This window comes from Haemorhous mexicanus, chromosome 9, assembly GCF_027477595.1.
Source record: "Haemorhous mexicanus isolate bHaeMex1 chromosome 9, bHaeMex1.pri, whole genome shotgun sequence".
Taxonomy (NCBI): domain Eukaryota; kingdom Metazoa; phylum Chordata; class Aves; order Passeriformes; family Fringillidae; genus Haemorhous; species Haemorhous mexicanus.
This window is the reverse complement of record NC_082349.1, coordinates 19189691-19210134: the sequence shown is the minus strand read 5'-3', so window position 1 is coordinate 19210134 and position 20444 is coordinate 19189691. Positions and strand designations below refer to the sequence as shown.

The 20444-nt window shown below is 39.5% G+C and overlaps 2 protein-coding genes across 2 annotated transcripts; one reads left to right on the top strand and one right to left on the bottom strand.

Moving 5' to 3' along the window:
* Positions 1-239: 239 nt before the first annotated feature.
* On the bottom strand, positions 240-7926 carry RTCA (RNA 3'-terminal phosphate cyclase). The gene is made up of 11 exons (XM_059854389.1): positions 7734-7926; positions 7527-7627; positions 6543-6686; positions 5649-5772; positions 5094-5152; positions 4440-4581; positions 3184-3308; positions 2997-3055; positions 2362-2456; positions 1183-1287; positions 240-827 (listed from the first exon to the last, which is right to left on the bottom strand). Exons 1-11 carry the CDS (start codon positions 7776-7778, stop codon positions 723-725), a joined length of 1104 nt encoding a protein of 367 aa, XP_059710372.1. The 5' UTR covers positions 7779-7926; the 3' UTR covers positions 240-722.
* Positions 7927-8820: 894 nt separating this feature from the next.
* On the top strand, positions 8821-20444 carry DBT (dihydrolipoamide branched chain transacylase E2). The gene is made up of 11 exons (XM_059854385.1): positions 8821-8952; positions 12969-13092; positions 13269-13344; positions 14207-14388; positions 14736-14863; positions 15197-15440; positions 16207-16373; positions 16986-17063; positions 17501-17692; positions 17853-17924; positions 18772-20444. The coding sequence occupies exons 1-11, from the start codon at positions 8902-8904 to the stop codon at positions 18937-18939; spliced, it is 1482 nt and encodes a 493-aa protein (XP_059710368.1). The 5' UTR covers positions 8821-8901; the 3' UTR covers positions 18940-20444.

Sequence of the window (20444 nt, the reverse complement as noted above, 5' to 3'; positions counted from 1 at the left end):
AGGAAATAAAATCATATCATGGAGTCAATACAGTCTGGGTTGTAATGTGGTACATTGATCTAGCTTGTCTGAGCACCTATCATAAAACAGATGAAAAAAGAAGATTTAAAAGATTATCTTATGCATTGAGTCTTCTTTACGTAGGGAGAAAAAGAAACTATGCTGCTGAAAAGTTAGTTTGTATCCACCTTTCCCAAGCACAACCTGCTGAGATACCAGCAAATATAAATACCAGCCTGTTATGGGGTGATACTGCTTTATTATTTAGCAAATGGCTAAGGAAGAACAGCAATACAGATTTAAAGGTGCATTTCATTCCATGTACCTCATAACAAAAAGGTTTCCAGAGAACAGAACTTACAGTTTTTAAAAGTGAAAGAAATACTGAACTAAAATAGTTATTTTCTACTCAGGTAAAGTTCAAAGCTTCTAACTGAAGCTCTTGCATACATACAGTATATGCTATTTGCTGTCCTGTGTTGCTACTCATTTTGCTGCTAATAGTAAAAAAAACAAAGTAAAGTTTTCATTTTCACATGACAGATTTTCACCATACCAAGGAAAAGCTTGACATCAACCCTCAGGTTAAATCACTCTGATGTGACAGAAGGCTCCTCCTCTTCAGGCAGATCATACATCCAATGAAGTGTAGTGCAATACATCACTGAGGTATGTTGAGTGTTGCTTTTGGCAGCTTGCTGCCTTTTCTTTTTTTTTTTTTTTTAACACTGTAAGTTTGAGTTTATCATCCCCATTCCTTGGCACTCAATGATGTAGGTATCATTACCAGGGTCTTCCTCTTCTGATTTTGTCACAGTAAATTTGGCCTAGAAGAGGATTAGAAATACATCACAAATTAAGTTATCACATACAGTGGTTTAAATATTGAGTATCTAATGTCCAATAATTGTATTGCCACATGTTTATGTATATTACAGCTTTGACAGATTTAATTTAAAAAAAACCCATTTCTATAAATGTGTATCTAACCATTCTAAAAGCCTTTAACTCTAGAGTAGGCTTACTTTCTACAGGAAAACTCACAGGTAAGTACTATAGCAATTGCTTTATCAATGCTTGTCCTCCATAACCAAGTTCAGTTCAGACTGCCTGACCAACTGTACATTGCCAAGTTACTGGAAGAAAACTGAAAGGTAAAACTTCCTGAATGTTTGGACTCACCTTTGTTAGCTGCTCTGCAAAGTGTATAGCTGTTTGAGTATGAAGTGTAATTGGTCCACTTTTCACTCTAGACACTCCCTTTGCTAATGCCATAAAAATGATCAGCTGAAATGGAGGGAAAGGTAACAATTAAGTCATTCTTCAGATTCTAGGAAATTATTGATTTAAAAAACTTCAACTAAAACATGCAAAATTTCTGTAAATATAAAAATTTTGTCTTCCAAGTTTCATAAAAGTTCATGAAGTTGAGTGTGAAGAGTGATCCATGGCTCCAGAAGTTTGGAGATTGCTACTGTAATGCCTGTTACTGAAGGGCTACTTTTCCACAGTGGAGTTTGCCCCTAAATTCCTGTTATTGAATTCCTGTTACTACATTTAACTTTGCTCTCCCCCACTGTATTGCCCCAAAATTCCCCAAAGTCATGTCAGACTCCAGATTAGCAGTTTATCTACATGGAGAGAAACTCAGGAAGAGGTACTTTAATTCTAACACTTCCTGATCACATATTCACCTAAAAACCTTTGATTTGACTTAAAAACATCACCATGACAAGAATACTGCAAGGTGTGATTAACTCTGTGCAGGTCCCATAAACAGTGACTCTGGCTGTGGCTTGTTCCCATCAATGGTACTTGCATGTTTTGAAAAAAGTAGGCTGAGTCCTAATACTTACTATACTACATAATATTAATGTGTGCCCAGGTGTTTACAGCTAAGAGCTAGCATCATCCTAGCTAAACCAGCCCAAGATTCTTATCAGGCTAAGATAAGGCAGTGGAGGGCCTTAATTCTCAAATGAAATTAGGGGAGCAAGATAACTGGGAGCATGTCCTAGATATTCTCTAGTACCTTCCCTTAGTATCATTCTATATATGTAAGGAGGGAGCTACTATCACTGCACTACATGGAATGCTAAATACAAGCAAATTCCTGCCTCTTTCTTCCATACTTACTGAGGGTTACAGAAAGGCAAAATTTGAGGGTGTTGGTACAATGCTAAAAGCATTTGTGGCTCCTAAAAACTGGATGTAATTTGCTAATTCTAGTGATGTTGTGACTACGTATCTCTGAGACTACTAACTTCTTGTTCCTTCCCTAGTCACATCTATATTGTTTACAAGTAGTGCACGCATGTTCCTGCTACTTCAACTTCATGTAAACACATGTAGGAACCTTACTTGGTCTTGCAGAGAATCATCCACAGTTCCACCATGTTTAAGATTCTGAAGCAGCATCTCTGCTGCTTCAATGCCAACCTTGTCAGCATTCTTTCCTAAGAGGGAAATCAGAAAGCTGAAAATTACTATTTCAAGTTTTAAAAGTACAAAAAAAAAAACCAAACCAAAACAAAACACCCAGAAAACAACCCAAGAAATTATCAACTTTTTAGATCTTATTTTCCTTAAACCTAATGCTCTTGCCTCAAATGTCTGCTGTGGAAAGAAAGTAGCCTCATTTAGTCAGAAAAACATTCGATTCAAATAATTTGAAACCAAGATCACTTCCATTCATTTTAATCTAGATTCACTCTTGAGCAAAAACTTCAAATGTTAAAACACAAAGTCTATGCTCCTAAAGTTCAGAAATATTTCCAGTGATTTCCATTCTGATACAAGGTAAATTTAACAGTTCTGTAATTTTTGTAAATTTCATTTTACTATGTTTTAAATATGCTAATTTCTGTTGTCCTTTATTTCTAGAAGAATATATTTAACAACGAAACATTCAGAGCATCAGATCTTTACACAGATGATACTTCAGATTCCTATTTGTTATTGGTATATTGAGTATCAGAGAATTCATTGAATATTACCTCTCTTGCCAAGTGATGACCCAGCTAACAAACAACCTGTTGAGGTCTCTGCAACAATACTAAGCAGAAAAACAAAAATAATTAAAATCAAAATCACTCATATTACAGTTTATTTATCAGATGTGTTATCATGTTCTAGCTAATTAACCAACAAGATTAGAGGTAAAAATAGAAAGCTTGGACTCACATTATTCCACTTCCAGTCCCAACAGCTTGATCATCAGGTTCTCTGACAGGCTGAATGCTAATGTAAAGATCTCTGATTTCTCTTCTGATGCATCTCACTGCTGCTGCTGACATGTCTTTCGCCAGCTAACAAGACAAGACATAAACCCAGTAATAAAATTATGTAATATAGCAATACTTTTTCCTCATAAATTAAATTATTACAGTTAATCCCCAAATAAAGGGGCTACTTTATTAACTAGAAAAACAAAGGATTGTTATAAACCCCTACAAGCAAGAACTGAATGTGATTTTTTTCTGAAATTTTTTCTACAAAATTAAGATAACACTAAATCCTACACAAATGACCATTATAGAAATGTATGTAGAAACTTCAATATCACTAGAAATTCAAGAACTCTTCTCCATTCATAGAGAAAAAAAAATTATTTTAGTCTTCTCGCAAAACTTTAGATTCTAAAAATAACTCACTCCAAAACCAAGTGCAAAACCCATACCCCACAATTATTATGTACAGAACATACTCTGTAAGGGAGAATACATAGATTAACAATTTTACATTACAAGCAAATGGGGACATACGAAGCTCAGCCCATTCCTGTGATTTAATCACAGCTATATTCACAAGCTTGGAGATTTTTAGACCAAAACCAACAGCCCATAGCTTTTCAAAAAGTAACTCAGCTTCTCTTCCTTCCTCTATCAATTCCTAACCTGTATGTGAGAAGGAACCTCAAGGAGATCCCAGCACTCAGGAGAGGAAGAATAGAAAGGAGGAGATATAAAGGAGCAAATTTTTGTCCTTTTATTTTTGGCTAAACCTACCCTTAACTTGTTCTAATACCCTTAGCAGTGGTTGAAAAACTTATTGTAGACTGGCCTCCACCTATTACAGTGCTCAAAAATTTATGAACAAGGGCCCTAATTTCAGATTTAAAATAATGCACGAGTATGAAAAATATATATATATATATAAGATATCACTCAATATATGCCAAAGACTTTTGATAAGTCTTAAGAAGGATGAGGATACCGTTCTCATTTCCTGTTTTAGCTTTACACTGCTGTGCAATGAATGAATTTTAGGTATGTCCAATATAATACTCTACAGCCTGAACAATTGAAACCATTTTATAAGGTTGCTTAGCTTGTGTAAGACTGCAAAAGACAGGAGAGCAGAGGAATGCTGAGCAGATTGAATGCAATTTAATATAGCTATATAAAGTTGGATGCTACCAGAGCCATGATAGCACTTACTTTGATAGGCAGTGCTCCAGCAACAAATGCCCTTCCATAAATCTTTGTCACTGTGCCACGTTCTGTTAAGTTTATTGGGCTCAGCTCTTTGACTGGAGACATCTGGACTACAACTTCACCACCTCCTTGAGGATAGTAGCCCCTATTTAGAAACAGTAATTGGATATAATTAAATGCAATGATCACAAGGAAACCAAGAAAAGGGCCAGGAGGCTCTTCATGTATTTCACTATTGATTTTTATGTTCCCTGTTACTGTACATACAAATCTTCTTGATGTGTGCCTTAGAAACCCTTATAATGGAAATAGGCTCTCTAACAGTAATCCTCTGTAATGTACATCTTATTAACTTCCTAACACCAACCTAACTGGCTCCTTGGAAAAAGCTCAGTAATGCACTGCCTGTTCAGCATGTGCTCCCTTCAGGGGAGCCAACAGGAAACATTACACAGCAGCTGTAGACTCAGCAACAAAAAGAAAAGACAGCCAAGAACCCTACCCCATTCATCATGTGGTGACAGTACACATAGGGGCAGCTAATGCAGATTAGGTCATGTATTATAAATTCACCCCTCAGTTTGACTGAGAGCCCCTTGTGTTGTGCCTCTGCTCACACATGGGTTCCGTAAGGCCCAGCACTGCTCCACAACTCACCTCCTTTTTATGTCACAATTAAATGTGAAATTGAACTTTTCGATTATTGGCTTGAAAACCTGAAAAAGAAACATATAAAAACACAGAGTGAATTTATTTTGCATTGATAATTTCCCACTATGTTATGCAATCTTAAAAGAAAAAAAAAGCTCAACACAAAAATTTCAGTTGTGTTATTAAAAAAAAAAAAAAAAAAGATAGCCAGTCTCATCCATGTAGCTTATTTGGCATTCCTCATACTTCATTCTCAATGTCACTCTGTGTAAAACGATTTTCTTATGGAAAAAAAAAAGAGTAATTCACAGCACTTCTAGAAAAAAGAATACATTTTAAGTGAAATTTTCTGTAATAATTAAAACCAAAAAGACTATTTGCCATTTCAGGAAATTCCATGAAACACTGGTTGCTCTCTACAGCCAGTACACTAATAGTGTTATGTCCCATGCCTAATTCCATAATCACAAACAGACTTGCAGCAAGAGCAACAGAGGAACAGCAGTCACATTACATATGTATTCAGGGAAGATGCACCAAGGCAAAGGAATTTCTCCCTACCATGACTGTGTAGTCTATCTGAGGAGCCATCTCCGCATTAGTCCCACCTTTTAAATGAAGCTCTGATGGGGAAGCAGCAAACAGCACACAGGGCATTGCTACCTGCATCAGTAGACACACACTCCTAAAAGCAATGATAACATACTCATGTCATACCCTCATAATTCATACAATTCCATAGAACCATTATATATCAAAGAACATTTTATTAGAACTTTTACTTTGTATTCTATTTTTTTAATTATCTATAAACTTATTAGTCTTAAAAGATACTGCTTTAAAACTTCATGTCCTTAGCAAGCCTAAATATGAAAGTTTTCATTTCACAATAATTGCATCTTTAATAGTTCTGTTTGAAATAAAGTTATGTATCTTCTTTAGTATAGTGATGGGACCATGAAAACTGTGGGTTTAGGGAGTAGAAAAGGCTTAGGCAGCAGTAACATTGTAATACATGGATGGAATATGTTCCCATTTCCAAAAGAGCAATATGACATACTGTGATACTATGAGCGTAAGTAAAATGTCAAAATTTACCTTATTATATGGTGATTACTTCAGACCTCATGGATGTGAGATACTTATCTAATTTAATGCATTTGGTCTGGTATGTAACACAGTAATGTGAGGAAATTACACCTGAAGTTTTAAAGACATGGGCAGCTGCTTTTTTCATGACATGAACCAAGCATTCAGTTTTTATATCAGTCATACTTTTAAACTTCACATGTACTTCCTGCATATCCTACCTATACTACAGGTTCTTTGGTCACTAAATCTGGCTCAGGCAGCGCATATCCTGGGTCATTACCAAAGCATAAATGTTCTTTTTTCCCCCACCCCATCTATTGTGATAATTTTAAAGTTATCAGAAGCTAGTGTACAAAGGCATACCCTGCTGTTTTTGTGTCTGCTATGTGGGTTCCACCTTTGATCTTCCCAGGAGTGAAGGTTATTTCTGTTGAGCCAATTTCTCCACCATTCAGCTTCCCATCACATAAATCTCGAATCATCTCCAATCCAGACAGATGCTGAGGTCTTAGAGTGACAATACACAGTTAAAGACACATACAAGTAGACTACGTGCTTATGTTATATTAAAACAACCACTAAACACCAACTTAAAAACTACAACTGCAAATTTCAGTTCAGACAAGGATCAGAAATTCACTCTGGTTGCTACAGTACTTCTGAGTTCACAGGAGCAGCATTCAGGCCATACTGGGATATGCAGGATTCTGGTAGCTTTTCCTCTAGAATGGGCCCAAGACAGACAGATGAGATGCAAGAGCAGCTACTTGTCCTAATGTCATAAATGCTTGGACAGAAATGCAGTGGGATAATGATGGCAATACTGGCTGAGCCAGAACCAGTTGCAGGGCTACGAGACAGATAACAGGTTTGCTAGGTACTCGCCTTGAGTTTCCATCTGTCAGGGTAATCTAAATAGGAAATACACTAACTGTAGCAACACTAGGATATGCACTATCTGCTCTTAGCATTGTACGCTCGGTAAGCTGTGTTTTGCTCAGACATTACATCAGTATGTTCCCTGTTTCAAAGCGTGTTCCGCTGAGCACCTGTGGAACCATTTCCGAGGCAGCGGCCGGGCCGCGCCCTTACCTGCCCCGCCTGCGGCCCGGGGCGGGACCCGCGCTGAGGGCGCCGGCAAGAGAACCGAGCGCGCTTCATGCCGCAGCGTTCCCCCTCACTCCTTGCGAGCTACAGACGGGATTTTCTAGCAAAAAGGCTCTTTTAAAGCAATGCAAACGCGAACGTTTCAGACGAGAGCAGCCGAGGCCTTGCGCGGCCGTGCCCCAGCCCGAGAGGGCCCCACACGCTGAAAGTGAGCGGCTGAGCGCCCCAGGAGGGTCTCACCTGAGGCCGGGCTGGCTCCGCCCGGCGCGGATCCGGCGCACCCTCAGCGGCAGCCCCAGCAGGCAGCTCAGCGCCGTGGACACCCGCAGGATCTGCCCGCCCTGCACGGAGAAACGGCGCTCGTCAGGCGCTACGGCACTTCCCGCACACCCGGCCGGCCCGTACCGCTGCCCGGGACCAGGTAAGACGCGGCCCGCTGGCGCTCACCCCCTCCATGATCCCGCCATCTATCTCCACCCTGTCCCCGTCCATGGCTGGCGATGAGAGTTGTCTCTCGCAGAGGCCGCGCCGATGGGATCTCGGTGGGGCCCTAAACACGGCGAGCCCTCGGCGAAGCAGCCCCGGGGCCAGGAGTGCTTGACGGCGGCGGCGCGCCCGGGATGCTGCGGTACCGGGGCGGGGGGCGGGCGGCGGTGCCGGGCAGGCGCAGAGCGGAGGCGCCTCCCTGACCGCCTGCCGGGGGTTGGTCGGGGCGGCTCCGCCGCGGGGAGGAGCAGCCGGCGGGCCCGGCGCTCAGGCAGGGGCCCGGCGTAGCTCCGTTGTCCTCCGCGATACCTACCGCGTCCTGCAGGAGACAATGCCTTTCCCCTGTCCTGAGGGCCGGATGGTAACAACAGCGGCTCCTGGGAGATCAGAGCCATGGGTACAGCCCTGCCGCCGGAGGAGAGCGGCCGGACTGTTGCCCTCCTCGTTACAAGCTACTTTTCCTCAAAGTCACAGAATGAATTAGATTGTAAAAGACCTCTGAGATTATCAAGTCCAGCCTATAAGCGAATACCACGATGTCAACCAGACCATGGCACTAAGTACCACGTCTGGTCTGTTCCTTAAACACCTCGAGGGTTGGTATATCCACCACCTTCTTGGGCAGCCCGTTCCAATGTCTAATCACCCTTTCTGCGAAGAGATTTTTCCTAAGGTTCAACGTAAACCTCCCCTGGCGCATCCTAAGACTATGCCCTGTCGCTCGTCACCTGGGAGAAGAGGTCGATCCCCACCTGGTTACAATCACCCTCCACGCAGAACCACAGACACGAGCGTGTTGCTCTGGCAGGCGCACTCGGGACTTTATTACACGTGTACGGGGAACGGCCGGGCTCTTCGCGCTGCCCTCCCCGCTACTGCGACCCGGGGAAGCCGCATGCCGTACACCGCCACCCGCAGCTCCGGCCCGGAGCCCCCACACGGGAACACTCTCTCGCGGTCCCTCCCGCGGGCGTGTGCGGACCCCGAGCGCCGCCCGTGCCCCGCCGCCCGGCCCGGCCCGGCCCGGCCCGGCCCGCGGCCCCCGCCGCTCCTGGTTGGCTGTGGCGGCGCGGCCGCCGCCGGTTGGCTGTGCCGGGGGTGTGTGCGGGGCCGTTCTGCCCGCGGTAAGATGGCGGCCGTGACCGCGCTGAGGAGCAGCTGCCGAGCCGCGGGGCGCCTGGTAAGGGGAGCGGGGACCCCGCGGGCGGCGGCGCTCCCGGCCGGCCGGGGGGAGAGATAACTCGTGGCATCCCCGAGCCCAGGTCCTGTTCCGCCCGTCCGGCGGGCGCACAGCGCGCACCGCGTCTCTGCAAACACGACGCGCTCGCGGAGCTGCCGCCTCGGCGGTGTCCGGGGCCGGGCGGTGCCTCAGCTCACTCCCCGCTGTGCGCTCCCCCTGCTCCGTGCAGGTGTCCGAGACCCCGGCAGTGCCTGGGACCGCCCGCCCCGCGCTGCACAGGGACCCCCAGAACTGGCACCCTCTCCCCCCGCGCTGCCCGTGCCCATGCTCCCTGTGAGAGGAGCGTGTGCCTTTCTGTAAGAAGACAGTGACATGCTCTTCTGTTATTTCTAAGTCATCCCATTATTGCTTTGCCTATGCGTTACTCTGCCATCACCGCTTCTCCGCCTACGCATCAGCTCCCTTTGCATACCGCGTCTGCACGGAGACGGTGTGGATACACGTGCAAAAATGGGAAACGTATTTCTTCGAATCCCAGGAGCCTTGATACTTGAAAAGTAGTTGAGATACCTTACCATAAGAAGTGAATCTACTTGGTTGCCTTTTTGAGATACTTAAAATTTCGTGAACATAGACTTAGTTCTTGCTTTCTTCTGTCTTCTTGTATTATAGTCTTCTTGCTTTTGTGAAGAGCGTTGGTTTCCTATTATGTCACCCCTATTTTGTGGGATGTCAGAGAAGAAATAATTTTTGAAATTTAGAAACAAAATTAAGGAACCATTCCAGTTTCTAGTATGTTTTTTCTCTTAATAATTCATATTGTAATTTTAAAGCATAATGATGAGGAATTTTTAATGATACATTTGTAATCCCGTTTTCAGCCAGAGACTTATAAGTATTTATAAATAATTTTACTAATTAAGAGCATTGAAAATAGCACTTTCTTTTAAGTTGTATTTCTATCCTTCTACTCTTAATCTTATCTTTCTTCTGATAAGATGAAAACGCTCATCTTATCTATGTGCATGCTGAGCTATAGAATTGGCTGGTTTATAGTGTGTGTTTCCTGCAAGCACATTTTGAATCTGAGCCAGGGGGCCTTTGTGTGAAGTTGTAGGGAAATGGCAGTTACCTGGACACTGGGACATGTGCCAGGTATTTAGATAAGGGATGGCATCTGATTAAAACGCATTACCAGGGATGTTGCTTTAGTATATAGGTAACTATATACTTGGAAATATAGAATATGTGTGCAAAACACATCCAATGTGAGGAAATGTTTATTAAAATGACTCAGTGGGACAGAAGTCAAGAGAGTTCAGCAGGGCAATATCCTTTAATGCAAAGTCATTGCCTGTGAGCATGACCTGTTCAATTTGACTTGGAAATTTAGTGTTACTCCATCAGGTAATCAGTTCCCTGCAGGCTGCTTAAAAATATTTTGGTCTGAGGCCAGCATACATTTTCAGGATCAGTGGTAGTTTATAAAACTGGAGTTGGCTTGTCTTTAAGGAAACAGGCAAAGCTGAACCTGAGAGGCAAGGCAGTTCCCCTGAGTGCACTCAGCTGCCCCCTTGGCTGGGGCCAGGCCACGCTCTGTCAGCCAGGCTGGTGTGGCCTCATTCCCAGCGAGGGACTCGAGTGGGCCCTCAGCTCCTTTTTGCCAGAGTCACTCTGCACATCCCAGACTTGCACAGGAAAGGTCTTACCTTGCTGTGGCAGTATTGCCTTTCAGTTCCTGTTTAGTGTAATAGGAGCCACATTAGCAAGCTTAGACTAGCAGTTATCTTTGGGTTAACTGATAGATTTTTCCAGACATCAAAATATGTAGATGGGTATGCTATGGATGTTAGAGCTAATTTTGTTTTTTATGTGCCGTTTTTATTTCCTTGTTTGGCATTACACCAGTATTATGGTGATTAAATGCTGAAATTGTAAGCACAGTCTCTGTTCAATGGATTTTAATTTTTTACTTGTTAGTAAGGAACACTGCTCTATGAAGAGATTGTGTCCTGTGTTATTACTTTAACATACTAGCACAGCAACTTTTTGGTAGAGAATGTGCAAAACTGAAAACCAGAAAGATTTCAGTTTTAAAAATGCAATAGTTTTGAATTTTTCCTGCAGATATAGTATGAAACAGCATGGTAACTCTTCAATAACAACACCAGTCTCTTTCTTTGGCAGTGACATTACTAATTCACTACCTGCATTGGTAACCAAAGGTTAAAAATCACATGGAAATAATTGTGAAACTTCCCATTTAGAAATAGTTCAGAGATTTGATGTGCTCCTTGTGATCATCTTCACAGGTAAATACTGAATGTTTTTCATTTAGGGTCATGAAAAGAGAGGTTTTGCAAGTTTGTGACAAAAAGATCTAGTTGAACAATTTTTTTAGTAACATTTATATGTAAACATGTAACCTTCAAGTGGGAAGAAACCTAGAATTAAAGACAGCAGAAAAATAGGATTGTGAAGATGTACATTGTATACCAGTTTTGTAATTTAATGTAGACTTTGAATGTATTCCTAGAGTACGATTTTTCATAGCTTGAAATTGCCATGTTATCTGATTGTTGAATGTGGAAAGTTGTTTGGAGGACTAATGAAAGGATTTTCTATTTGCTTGTTATAGGAATTAGAAAAATACTCATTCTAGATCAGTAGGTACCATCTTAGTGGCAGGCAACTGAAAGGTAACTCAAATGATATAACTTTGTTGTGTCCATCCTGATAGACTGTGTTGTATAAATGTTTGTTCCTTAAAGAAAGGGAATATTAAATATAACTTGCAGTGCTGGGTTAAATAATGCAGAAAATGAGTACATTGTCAGTTCAGAATTGTATGGCCTGCTAAATAATGTACTTTTTAAATAGTGAAAAGTGATAGCAAATAGTTGAACAGTTTGGGATGTGGGGAGGGAAACAAGTAGTTTCATATACTCTGTAATTACTGAAAGGATTTTTAAAACAAGAAGTTAAAATGAACTTTCCCATGCAGGTGTGCTGTTTTCTGGCTCCTCTAAGAAGATAATTTCTAAATTTTACAGTTTTGAGCTACTTGAGGTACATTGTAGCACCTGAATTTTTTTCATATCTCTAAATTTGTTAGAGATAGTATCTACAGAGAAATTGTTATTTTTATAAATTTTACAGCACTCTTAAGACAACATAACACCAGAATTACATGAATATTAATAAATTTTACTGGATAAGAATGTGTCTGAACTAACTTGTGTTGAGATTAATAAAATACCTGTTTATGTCAATGCAAGCACTACCAACTTTCTTTATGATCACAATCATGACTGATTACAAGAGGCTTTAAAACATAAAGTTTTGTCTGAAGAATCTTTCAGAAAATTCTGTAGACCCTTTAAAGTTAATTTCTGATAAGTATAATTATAACCATAAAAGAAAACCATCTCATGACCAGTTCTTACAAAATATCATTGAAGCTGATTTAAGATTATGTTTTCTTGAAGATGATTGCCTCCTATATAGGAACAAAAATGAAAGGGCAACTCTCTGGGCCCTCTGGTGAGAATTTCCTTTCTAATTAGTACTTCTGATCAACCTCTGATGGAACAAATATGCTGGTTTTCTGTGCAGTCTAGGGAAACCTTCCAGCATTCATCCTGGATAGGAGTATTTCAGATACCTGATGTGGTTGATAGTGTGTGTGCTTTTTGTGTGTCTGTCCTGATTAGGCTAATTCCTGAAAGAAACAATAGCAATGAATCACTCACCAGATGCTGTCATGATTTTTGTTAATTGGTTATGTCATTGTGGCTTTGATCTCCCCATGCTGTGTTAGTGAAAGAACCTGAAACCTGGCAAAGCTCTTGCTAATGTAAAGGTTACTGTATGTTCAAGTGTATTCAGTGCAATTGGGTTCTGTAAGAACTTCTCTTACCTAGACTAGAATGAAACTATTTTAGTGTGACTGTTAGATGGGGAATATGAAATGGGCTCTACCTCCATTGTATTAACCCTTGAGATTTTCTCCCCAGGTTTGCATTCATCGCGTTAGATCGTGCAGCAGCATTCGCTTTATAAAATCAAAATATGTGTGCGTGTTTGACAAATCTGCCCTCAAGTTTAGTCATCAACAGCGATTATTCAGAACATCTGCTGGTAATCTTTTTCATAATAAAATAATTTCTTTTTTTTTTTTTGCTATTCTATGAGTGTTGTGTTAGAGGTTTGCATATGGCTGGTATGTAGATTATTTCTGATGCATTCAGATTTTTCTGTCCTGTAGCTTGTATTTAATATTAAACATGCTGTTTTCTCTTATTCTCTGTTTCAAGTTTCATGTGGCCAAATTGTCCAGTTTAAGCTTTCTGACATTGGAGAAGGAATTACAGAGGTGACTGTAAAAGAATGGTAAGCTCTGCTTTCCAGGAAATATACAAAGAAATCAGCAGGTAGTTTAGTGCCTTTAGCTGTGTGATCAATGAGTTATCTGGGAATATTTTTTGGGTTACTAGTGAAGTTTTTTGGGTTTCATCTTGCACATTTTAAAACCTTGTACATACTGAGCTTTTTATTTTGTTTGTTTGCAGTCTCATATATTTGTGAGTGGAAAAATTAGAAGGAATGGGATGCAACTGTATATAGGCTTTTCCTTCAGTGATTGATGTTTTTTGTGTTCAGGAGGCCTGTCTTTTGTTATGTTTACTTAGACTTAGCTTTAGAAACAAGTGGCTAGTCTAAAAAATGAACATAATTTTATCCTGTACCCCTCCTCTATTGCTTTTAGTAAAAGATTTGAACTTCTAAATTGTTTGTAAAAATCCAGTGATGAATGTATTAAACAAAATCAAAGTGTACAGTGAAGGAAGGCAGTGTTGAAAGGCTTTGTTCTTTGCATGGAAGAACTAACCATTTCCTTTCTGAAATTGATTGTATATTGACTAGTTGGAAGCAACAGCTTCCTTGCATTCAGATTAAACTGGGCTCATTCTTACTTTTGGATGCTTTATAATCTGACAGGAAAATTCTGCTTTACTAAAGTAAATGTAATATGTGGGTAATGATGTTAATAATAATTTTGTAATTTCACCCAACAAAGAGTTCTGTGACAGTCAGACAAAATGCATGTAGCAAACACATCCAGTATGTAGAATTTTTTTTCTCATGCGGAATGCACTTCCATGTTGTGGGATGTATATTACTGAACTTACCAAAGGAATACACAGAGCAGGTTTTTACTCTGTGTTTCCCAGTAGCCTGTCTTTCCTCCCAGGTACATAAAGGAAGGTGACACTGTGTCTCAGTTTGACAGCATCTGTGAGGTGCAGAGTGATAAAGCCTCTGTTACTATCACCAGTCGTTACGATGGCATCATCAGAAAACTCCATTACAGCATAGATGATATTGCTTTTGTTGGAAAACCACTAGTGGACATTGAAATTGATGCTTCAAAAGGTATTGTAAGCCATTTTTTTCTCATGCATATTTTATGTTTGTTGTCATAAAACAATAAGTGGCAGAGAAGCTTACTTTTTCCTCCTGAAAATCTTCAAAGATTTTTTTTCCCTTTATAAAGTCAAGAAATTCGAGTAGAGAAAGTTGTGATATTTATTAAAGTTTAAAATCTCCTAGACATTTCCTCTTGAATATTTCGCTTAAGCAGCAGCCTTTAGCAAGCTGTGTTCCCTCCACATTAACTCAAAGTAAATTGTAAAAACTTCAGCTGTCACAGAATGGTTGAGGTTGGAATTTAACAAATGCTTATAATGTAGGAAAGTTAATTTTTTTCTTTTTGTTTGCAGGTGTTGCCTCAGAAGAAGATGTTGTTGAAACACCTCCTATGTCTCATGAAGAGCACACTCACCAAGAGATAAAAGGTCACAAAACATTAGCAACCCCTGCAGTTCGTCGCCTGGCCATGGAGAACAATGTAGGTTTGCTGAATAGGGTCCTGCTGCATTTTACCCAGCTTTTCTATGGCAGTTTGACTGACTAGAAGAGCACTGATCTAGAGGAAACACTTGTTTTCAAATACATTTTACATGTTGTAGAAATGAAGAGGATTGGGCTTGAAGTATGCAGTCAAATACCTAGTGGGACTTTTGGATGATTTGAACTATGTTGAATACCTAGTAAACTATAGAAAGGAACAGAAAACTGCAAATAGGTCGAATCAGAAATGGGAATAATTTTTAACCGTAGCTCACAATATTTTTATGTTGCTGTGAAACTAAAGTGTCACTGCTTGTTATGTACTTTTCAGATTAAATTGAGTGAAGTTGTTGGGACAGGAAAGGATAACAGAATCCTTAAAGAAGATATACTCAACTACTTGGCCAAACAAACAGGAGCTATTTTGCCTCCATCGCCGAAGGCTGAAATTGTCCCACCTCAGCGGAAAGCAGAGGCTGTGCCAGCTGCTCCAAAGGACAAAGCACGCAAAATCCCTGTACCTGTTTCCAGACCCATTGCATTTGCAGGAAAAGATAAAACTGAACCTGTAACAGGTAAATCATGAAATATAGTCTTGAGACCATGGTCACGGTAGACTGCTAGTACCTGTTGCTCTGTGAGTAGCTGATTCCTTTTGATGGGAGTGTGTTTCTTGTGGTTGTTATACAAGTGAGCATTTAGGAAAACATTCTCTGTAAGAAGCCTCACTGCTGAAATGATTTTATTAATTATTTGTTCATGTTCTGGTTGGATGGAGTTGGGCTGCAAATTGTACTTGCTCATTCTTCAAGTGTATGTTGAAACAGGTAGGAATTCTAAACATGGATTTGTCATGGTAGAAATCATTATGCAATTAGTGGCAAAGTGCAGTGATTTAAGTGATTATCAGTTTAGTAAAAGCGTTCTGCACTATTATGTGAGTAGCATTCACACCTGTTCTGGAGAACAGTGCCATAAAAGACACTAAGATACCAAAAAATCGCATTAAAAGGGGAAGATTAAAACTTTTTCTTTACCTTTCAAGCAGTGTTTATTATAAGCCTGGAAAGCATAATGCAGATTATCATGTTATGATTTCAAATGTATACATACATAGGAGAGAGATGCAGTAATATAATCTGAAGAATTACAGTCATAAAAATGGAGTTCTATGAACTGAATAACTCAGTAAATGCTCTTTATGCTGTTCTTTGGTTATACTTTGGCTTTGGTTTGGTTTTTGTAAGTTGTTTAATTTGGTCAATGGAAACAGATGAAATTTCACCATAACTTCACAGAAGCTCATTTTGTAGGTTTAAGAAGACAGTGAATATTTTCCAGGTTTTCAGAAGGCCATGGTAAAGACTATGAGTGCAGCCTTGAAGATCCCCCACTTCGGTTATTCTGATGAGATTGATTTGACTCAGCTTGTTCAGCTGCGAGAAGAGCTGAAACCTCTAGCTGAAATCCGTGGAGTTAAGCTTTCCTTTATGCCTTTCTTCATAAAGGTGAGGCCTGCAGCAGAGCCCTGTATGGAGTACTTATACACAGGTTTTGCCAAAATCTGTTCAATGATTGTTGTAGATGTATCTCTATCACCTGAGTTATGGCAGATCACAGGAAAACTGGATTTCTGTCTATTGAGCCACTTATCAATTTAGAGTTGGAATTGCAGCTAGAGTTATGTAGTGTCATTGAAATTTTTTGAAACATTAATGGGAAAGGATAGAGTGCCTTCAGTATAATTTAATATGGAGGTAAGCATCACCAGGTGTTTGAATCACAGAAGACAAGTTTTTGAAATTGTCACTATTTTTTGAGCTCATATGAAATGCATCATTGTTCTTCTTGGTGTTATTATTATAATCTTTGTATTGCTAATGAATCCCTTAGGTTACAGGCTGTTGTCCCTTCTGTTGTTCAGAAAAGCAGGCAGTTGCACTCATGTGCAGTGAATGTACAGATTAGTCTGGTAATGCTATTGCACTCAGAGTGCTACCAAAACACTCATCCATATTGTTATTAATCTTAATTTTCTTCTACTGTTACTTCTTTTCCATGGAGCTCTCTGCTTATAAAATATAAAAACCTATTTTGTTTTCTTCTGTTATATTGAACAGGCAGCCTCTCTGGGATTGCTGCAGTATCCCATTCTTAATGCTTCTTTGGATGAGAACTGTCAAAATGTCACATATAAGGTTTGTAAACTATGGATAAATGTTGTAAGCAGAAAGTAATGTCTAACAGGGGCCTTTCAGAGTGTCTGAGATAATTACAAGAACCAAAATTGTGGTGTTGTGCAGGAAAATAATTTGTGTGTTCAGATTCTGAGATCTAGATTTGATGTACTGTTGGCCTTATTTCAGTAGTTTGTTAGATAAGAGTCACTTTATTCAGACTTGCCTTACAAATGCATATTAATATATTAGTTTCCTATTTTTTCACCTGAATATGGGCCAAGCTTTTAAAATGAAAACATTTCAAATATAATACAACAGGAGTTGCTTACTAAATACAGCACTTTCCAGGTTAAAAAGATGAATAAGGAAAATGTGATTGAAGTGGCTTTTTTTACGAAAAATACATTTTATGTTGGCAGCTTATATTAATGTCTGGTTAATGGCACTTGCTGCAGGCTTCACACAACATTGGAGTTGCAATGGACACAGAGCAAGGTTTAATTGTCCCAAACGTGAAAAATGTTCAAGTCTGCAGTGTGTTTGACATAGCTGTGGAATTAAATCGCCTCCAGTCCTTGGGCTCTGCAGGCCAGCTGGGAACAAGTGACCTCACTGGGGGAACATTCACCCTTTCAAATATTGGCACAGTAAGTACAGGGAAAATGAGAGCTGCTTCTGAAATCTGCTTCTGAAATGCAGCTTTACTGAAGTTTAATGAGTGAAGAACAAAATCTGTAGCAATTAATTCAAGAGGCAATCTGCTTAAAAAAAGTTGTTAAATAATATCCCCAACTTTTTCTTTTCAAGATTGGTGGCACATATGCCAAACCAGTGATACTACCTCCTGAAGTAGCTATTGGAGCACTTGGAAAGATACAGGTATATTAACTTTATCTCAGTGATGATAGTGTTAGCTAAGTAATTTTAATGAAAATGGAACATGGAGTCTGTCTTTGTTGCAGAGAAAATGCATAGCTCATGACTGAAAAGTTAGTGGTGGTTTTAAAAGGTTATGCACACACCAAATGTTTAATTAGAAGTCTTTTACACCAAAAGTTTGTATTTATTTTCCAGAATCCTGTTATATTTCTCTCACATCTATGTTTAGCCTTCGGGTTAGTAAGAAACAATATAAATACAGTTTTGCAAGTTTTGCAACATGGTGACTGCAGTTTTGCTATCAGCAGGGAGAAAACTTGAGAAGTATTCTGAAAATGAGGTTCAATTCCATAAGCCAGGTGGCTGAGTCCATACAGAATTTTGGATGTGAAGGCAGTTTTATGTGTTCTGAATCTCAGGCTTTAGTTCTTTAATATAGACATTTGAGCTCAGTGCTGGAAATGAAATTAGTATTAACTGAAATTTCTTCTATGTTCTTCCTCTGAGCATTTTTTAGAGGTGCTTTAAGGAAACTGCCACTTTGAGAAACTGACAGTGCAATAAACTATTCAGGAAGAAACTTTGGAGTCAGGAAAAGCTTTTACTACTTCAGTATTTCCATGATGGTGGAAAAAGGCTATGACTGTTGATTATGCAGGCTTGCAAAATATTCTAATCCACAGCACAAACAATAATGGAGAGGTCTTGGTTTTTAGCATGGTGCTACTGCTGTCTGTCTAATTCAGCAAAATGTTTTAATTTAGATCAACAAATTAGCAAGAACAAGAAAAGGCAGATTTACTGACAAAAGTATTTAATTCAATAACTCTGGATTTCTTCTTTTTAGGTTCTTCCTCGGTTTAATAGCAAAGGTGAAGTTTTTAAAGCACAAATAATGAATGTCAGTTGGTCAGCTGATCACCGCATCATTGATGGAGCTACAATGGCCCGGTTTTCTAACCTGTGGAAATCTTACTTGGAGAACCCTGCTTCAATGCTGCTGGACCTTAAATAAAGGAAACCATGGCTAGAATATGCCTTTAAACTCTGTGGATTAGACTGAATAGTTATACAAGCTGCCTCTGCTAACATGTGCCCTTTGCTACGTGCATTATATAATAATGTTATGTGGTTGAAAGTTCTCAACAGCTGATATCAGTCTCAATTAGTTGTTGCTTCTTTCATTTTGTATTGCTGTAATTTCATCTACAGCAGACTGTCAAACTGAGTAGGTCACAGCTTCTGAATATGGTGGTGGAATGTCTTTATTTTGCCTTTTATAATAAGGATGATTGTCAGGCTGGTGTGACTGAGTGCCACTGCTCTACACCTGCAGTATTTATAATCTGAAGGGAAATTTTGGAGGGGAATACTCATAGTTCTATTTTGGACACATAAATTTATTTTAACAAATAATATCTGAATTCCTAAAAGGAATTATGCAAAAATCATATACAAATAAAATGCCTTTAATGCTTCTGCTGTGAGATGTCCAGAGAGCTTTTTGTTGTTTAACTGAGTTAACCTCTTAAGTCTTTTGCTCCACTTTTTCTGGCAATTACTTGCACAGGTACTCTTTATCAAACTATAAATGAAGAGGCCATATTTATTCAAATGCTTACTGACAACACTGATTGGTAAATATCAAGGCCTTAATACTCTCTAGAATATCCTATATTTTTAAAGGCTGAAAGTAGTTTCAGCCCTTAATGCTTTCTAGTTATTTTTGATTCTTATACAAAGCATCTGTCTGTTAAAACAAAATGGGAAAGAAAGAGGAAGCAAAATAAAAAAAGAAGGATCTTGTTTTATTATTCTGTCATTAGGTAAGCCAGACAGTAAGCTGATCATGATCTTGCATTCTGTTATTGATATTCAGATACTAGAATCTGATAGATTAATCTGATTCAACAAAGAATGAATATCAAAAAATACTGTGAGATAAGGACTTCTTAAACTCAGACATGAGGCACATAATGAATAGGTTCAAGTTAATGGCTTTAGAACAGAAAACTTATGTGGCTTTAAGGTAGAATAAACAGATCATGAGGATTGCACTGCTGATGTAATGGGAGATATGAAGAAAACTGTTGGATATAAATACCTTCTAAACACATAAGTTTCACACAGACATGAGAAAAGACAGTTACATCGCCTTAAAAATGAATTTGTAATGCACAAAATGGACATTTTCTCCTTTTTTTAGATATATCAAAAACAGGAGCATTCTTCAAAATTGTAGACCAAAGCTCTCTATTGCATTTAGCTGTGAAGATGTGAGACAGGCTACCAGAGGTAGAATCCCTGCTATCCATGATGCTGAGACTGAATAAGAGAAAAGCTGGTAATGTATGGAGTGTGGCGCATCCATGTAAGGTGCTATTAATATTTCTATTGTGGTATAAGGGTCTTTTATATAAAAGTCATTTCTTGCAAAGTTTGACTGTTATATCATGCTTATAACCCATTTCATTTTTATCAGATTTATTTATTCCTAATAAAAAATGTAAAGCCAAAAAA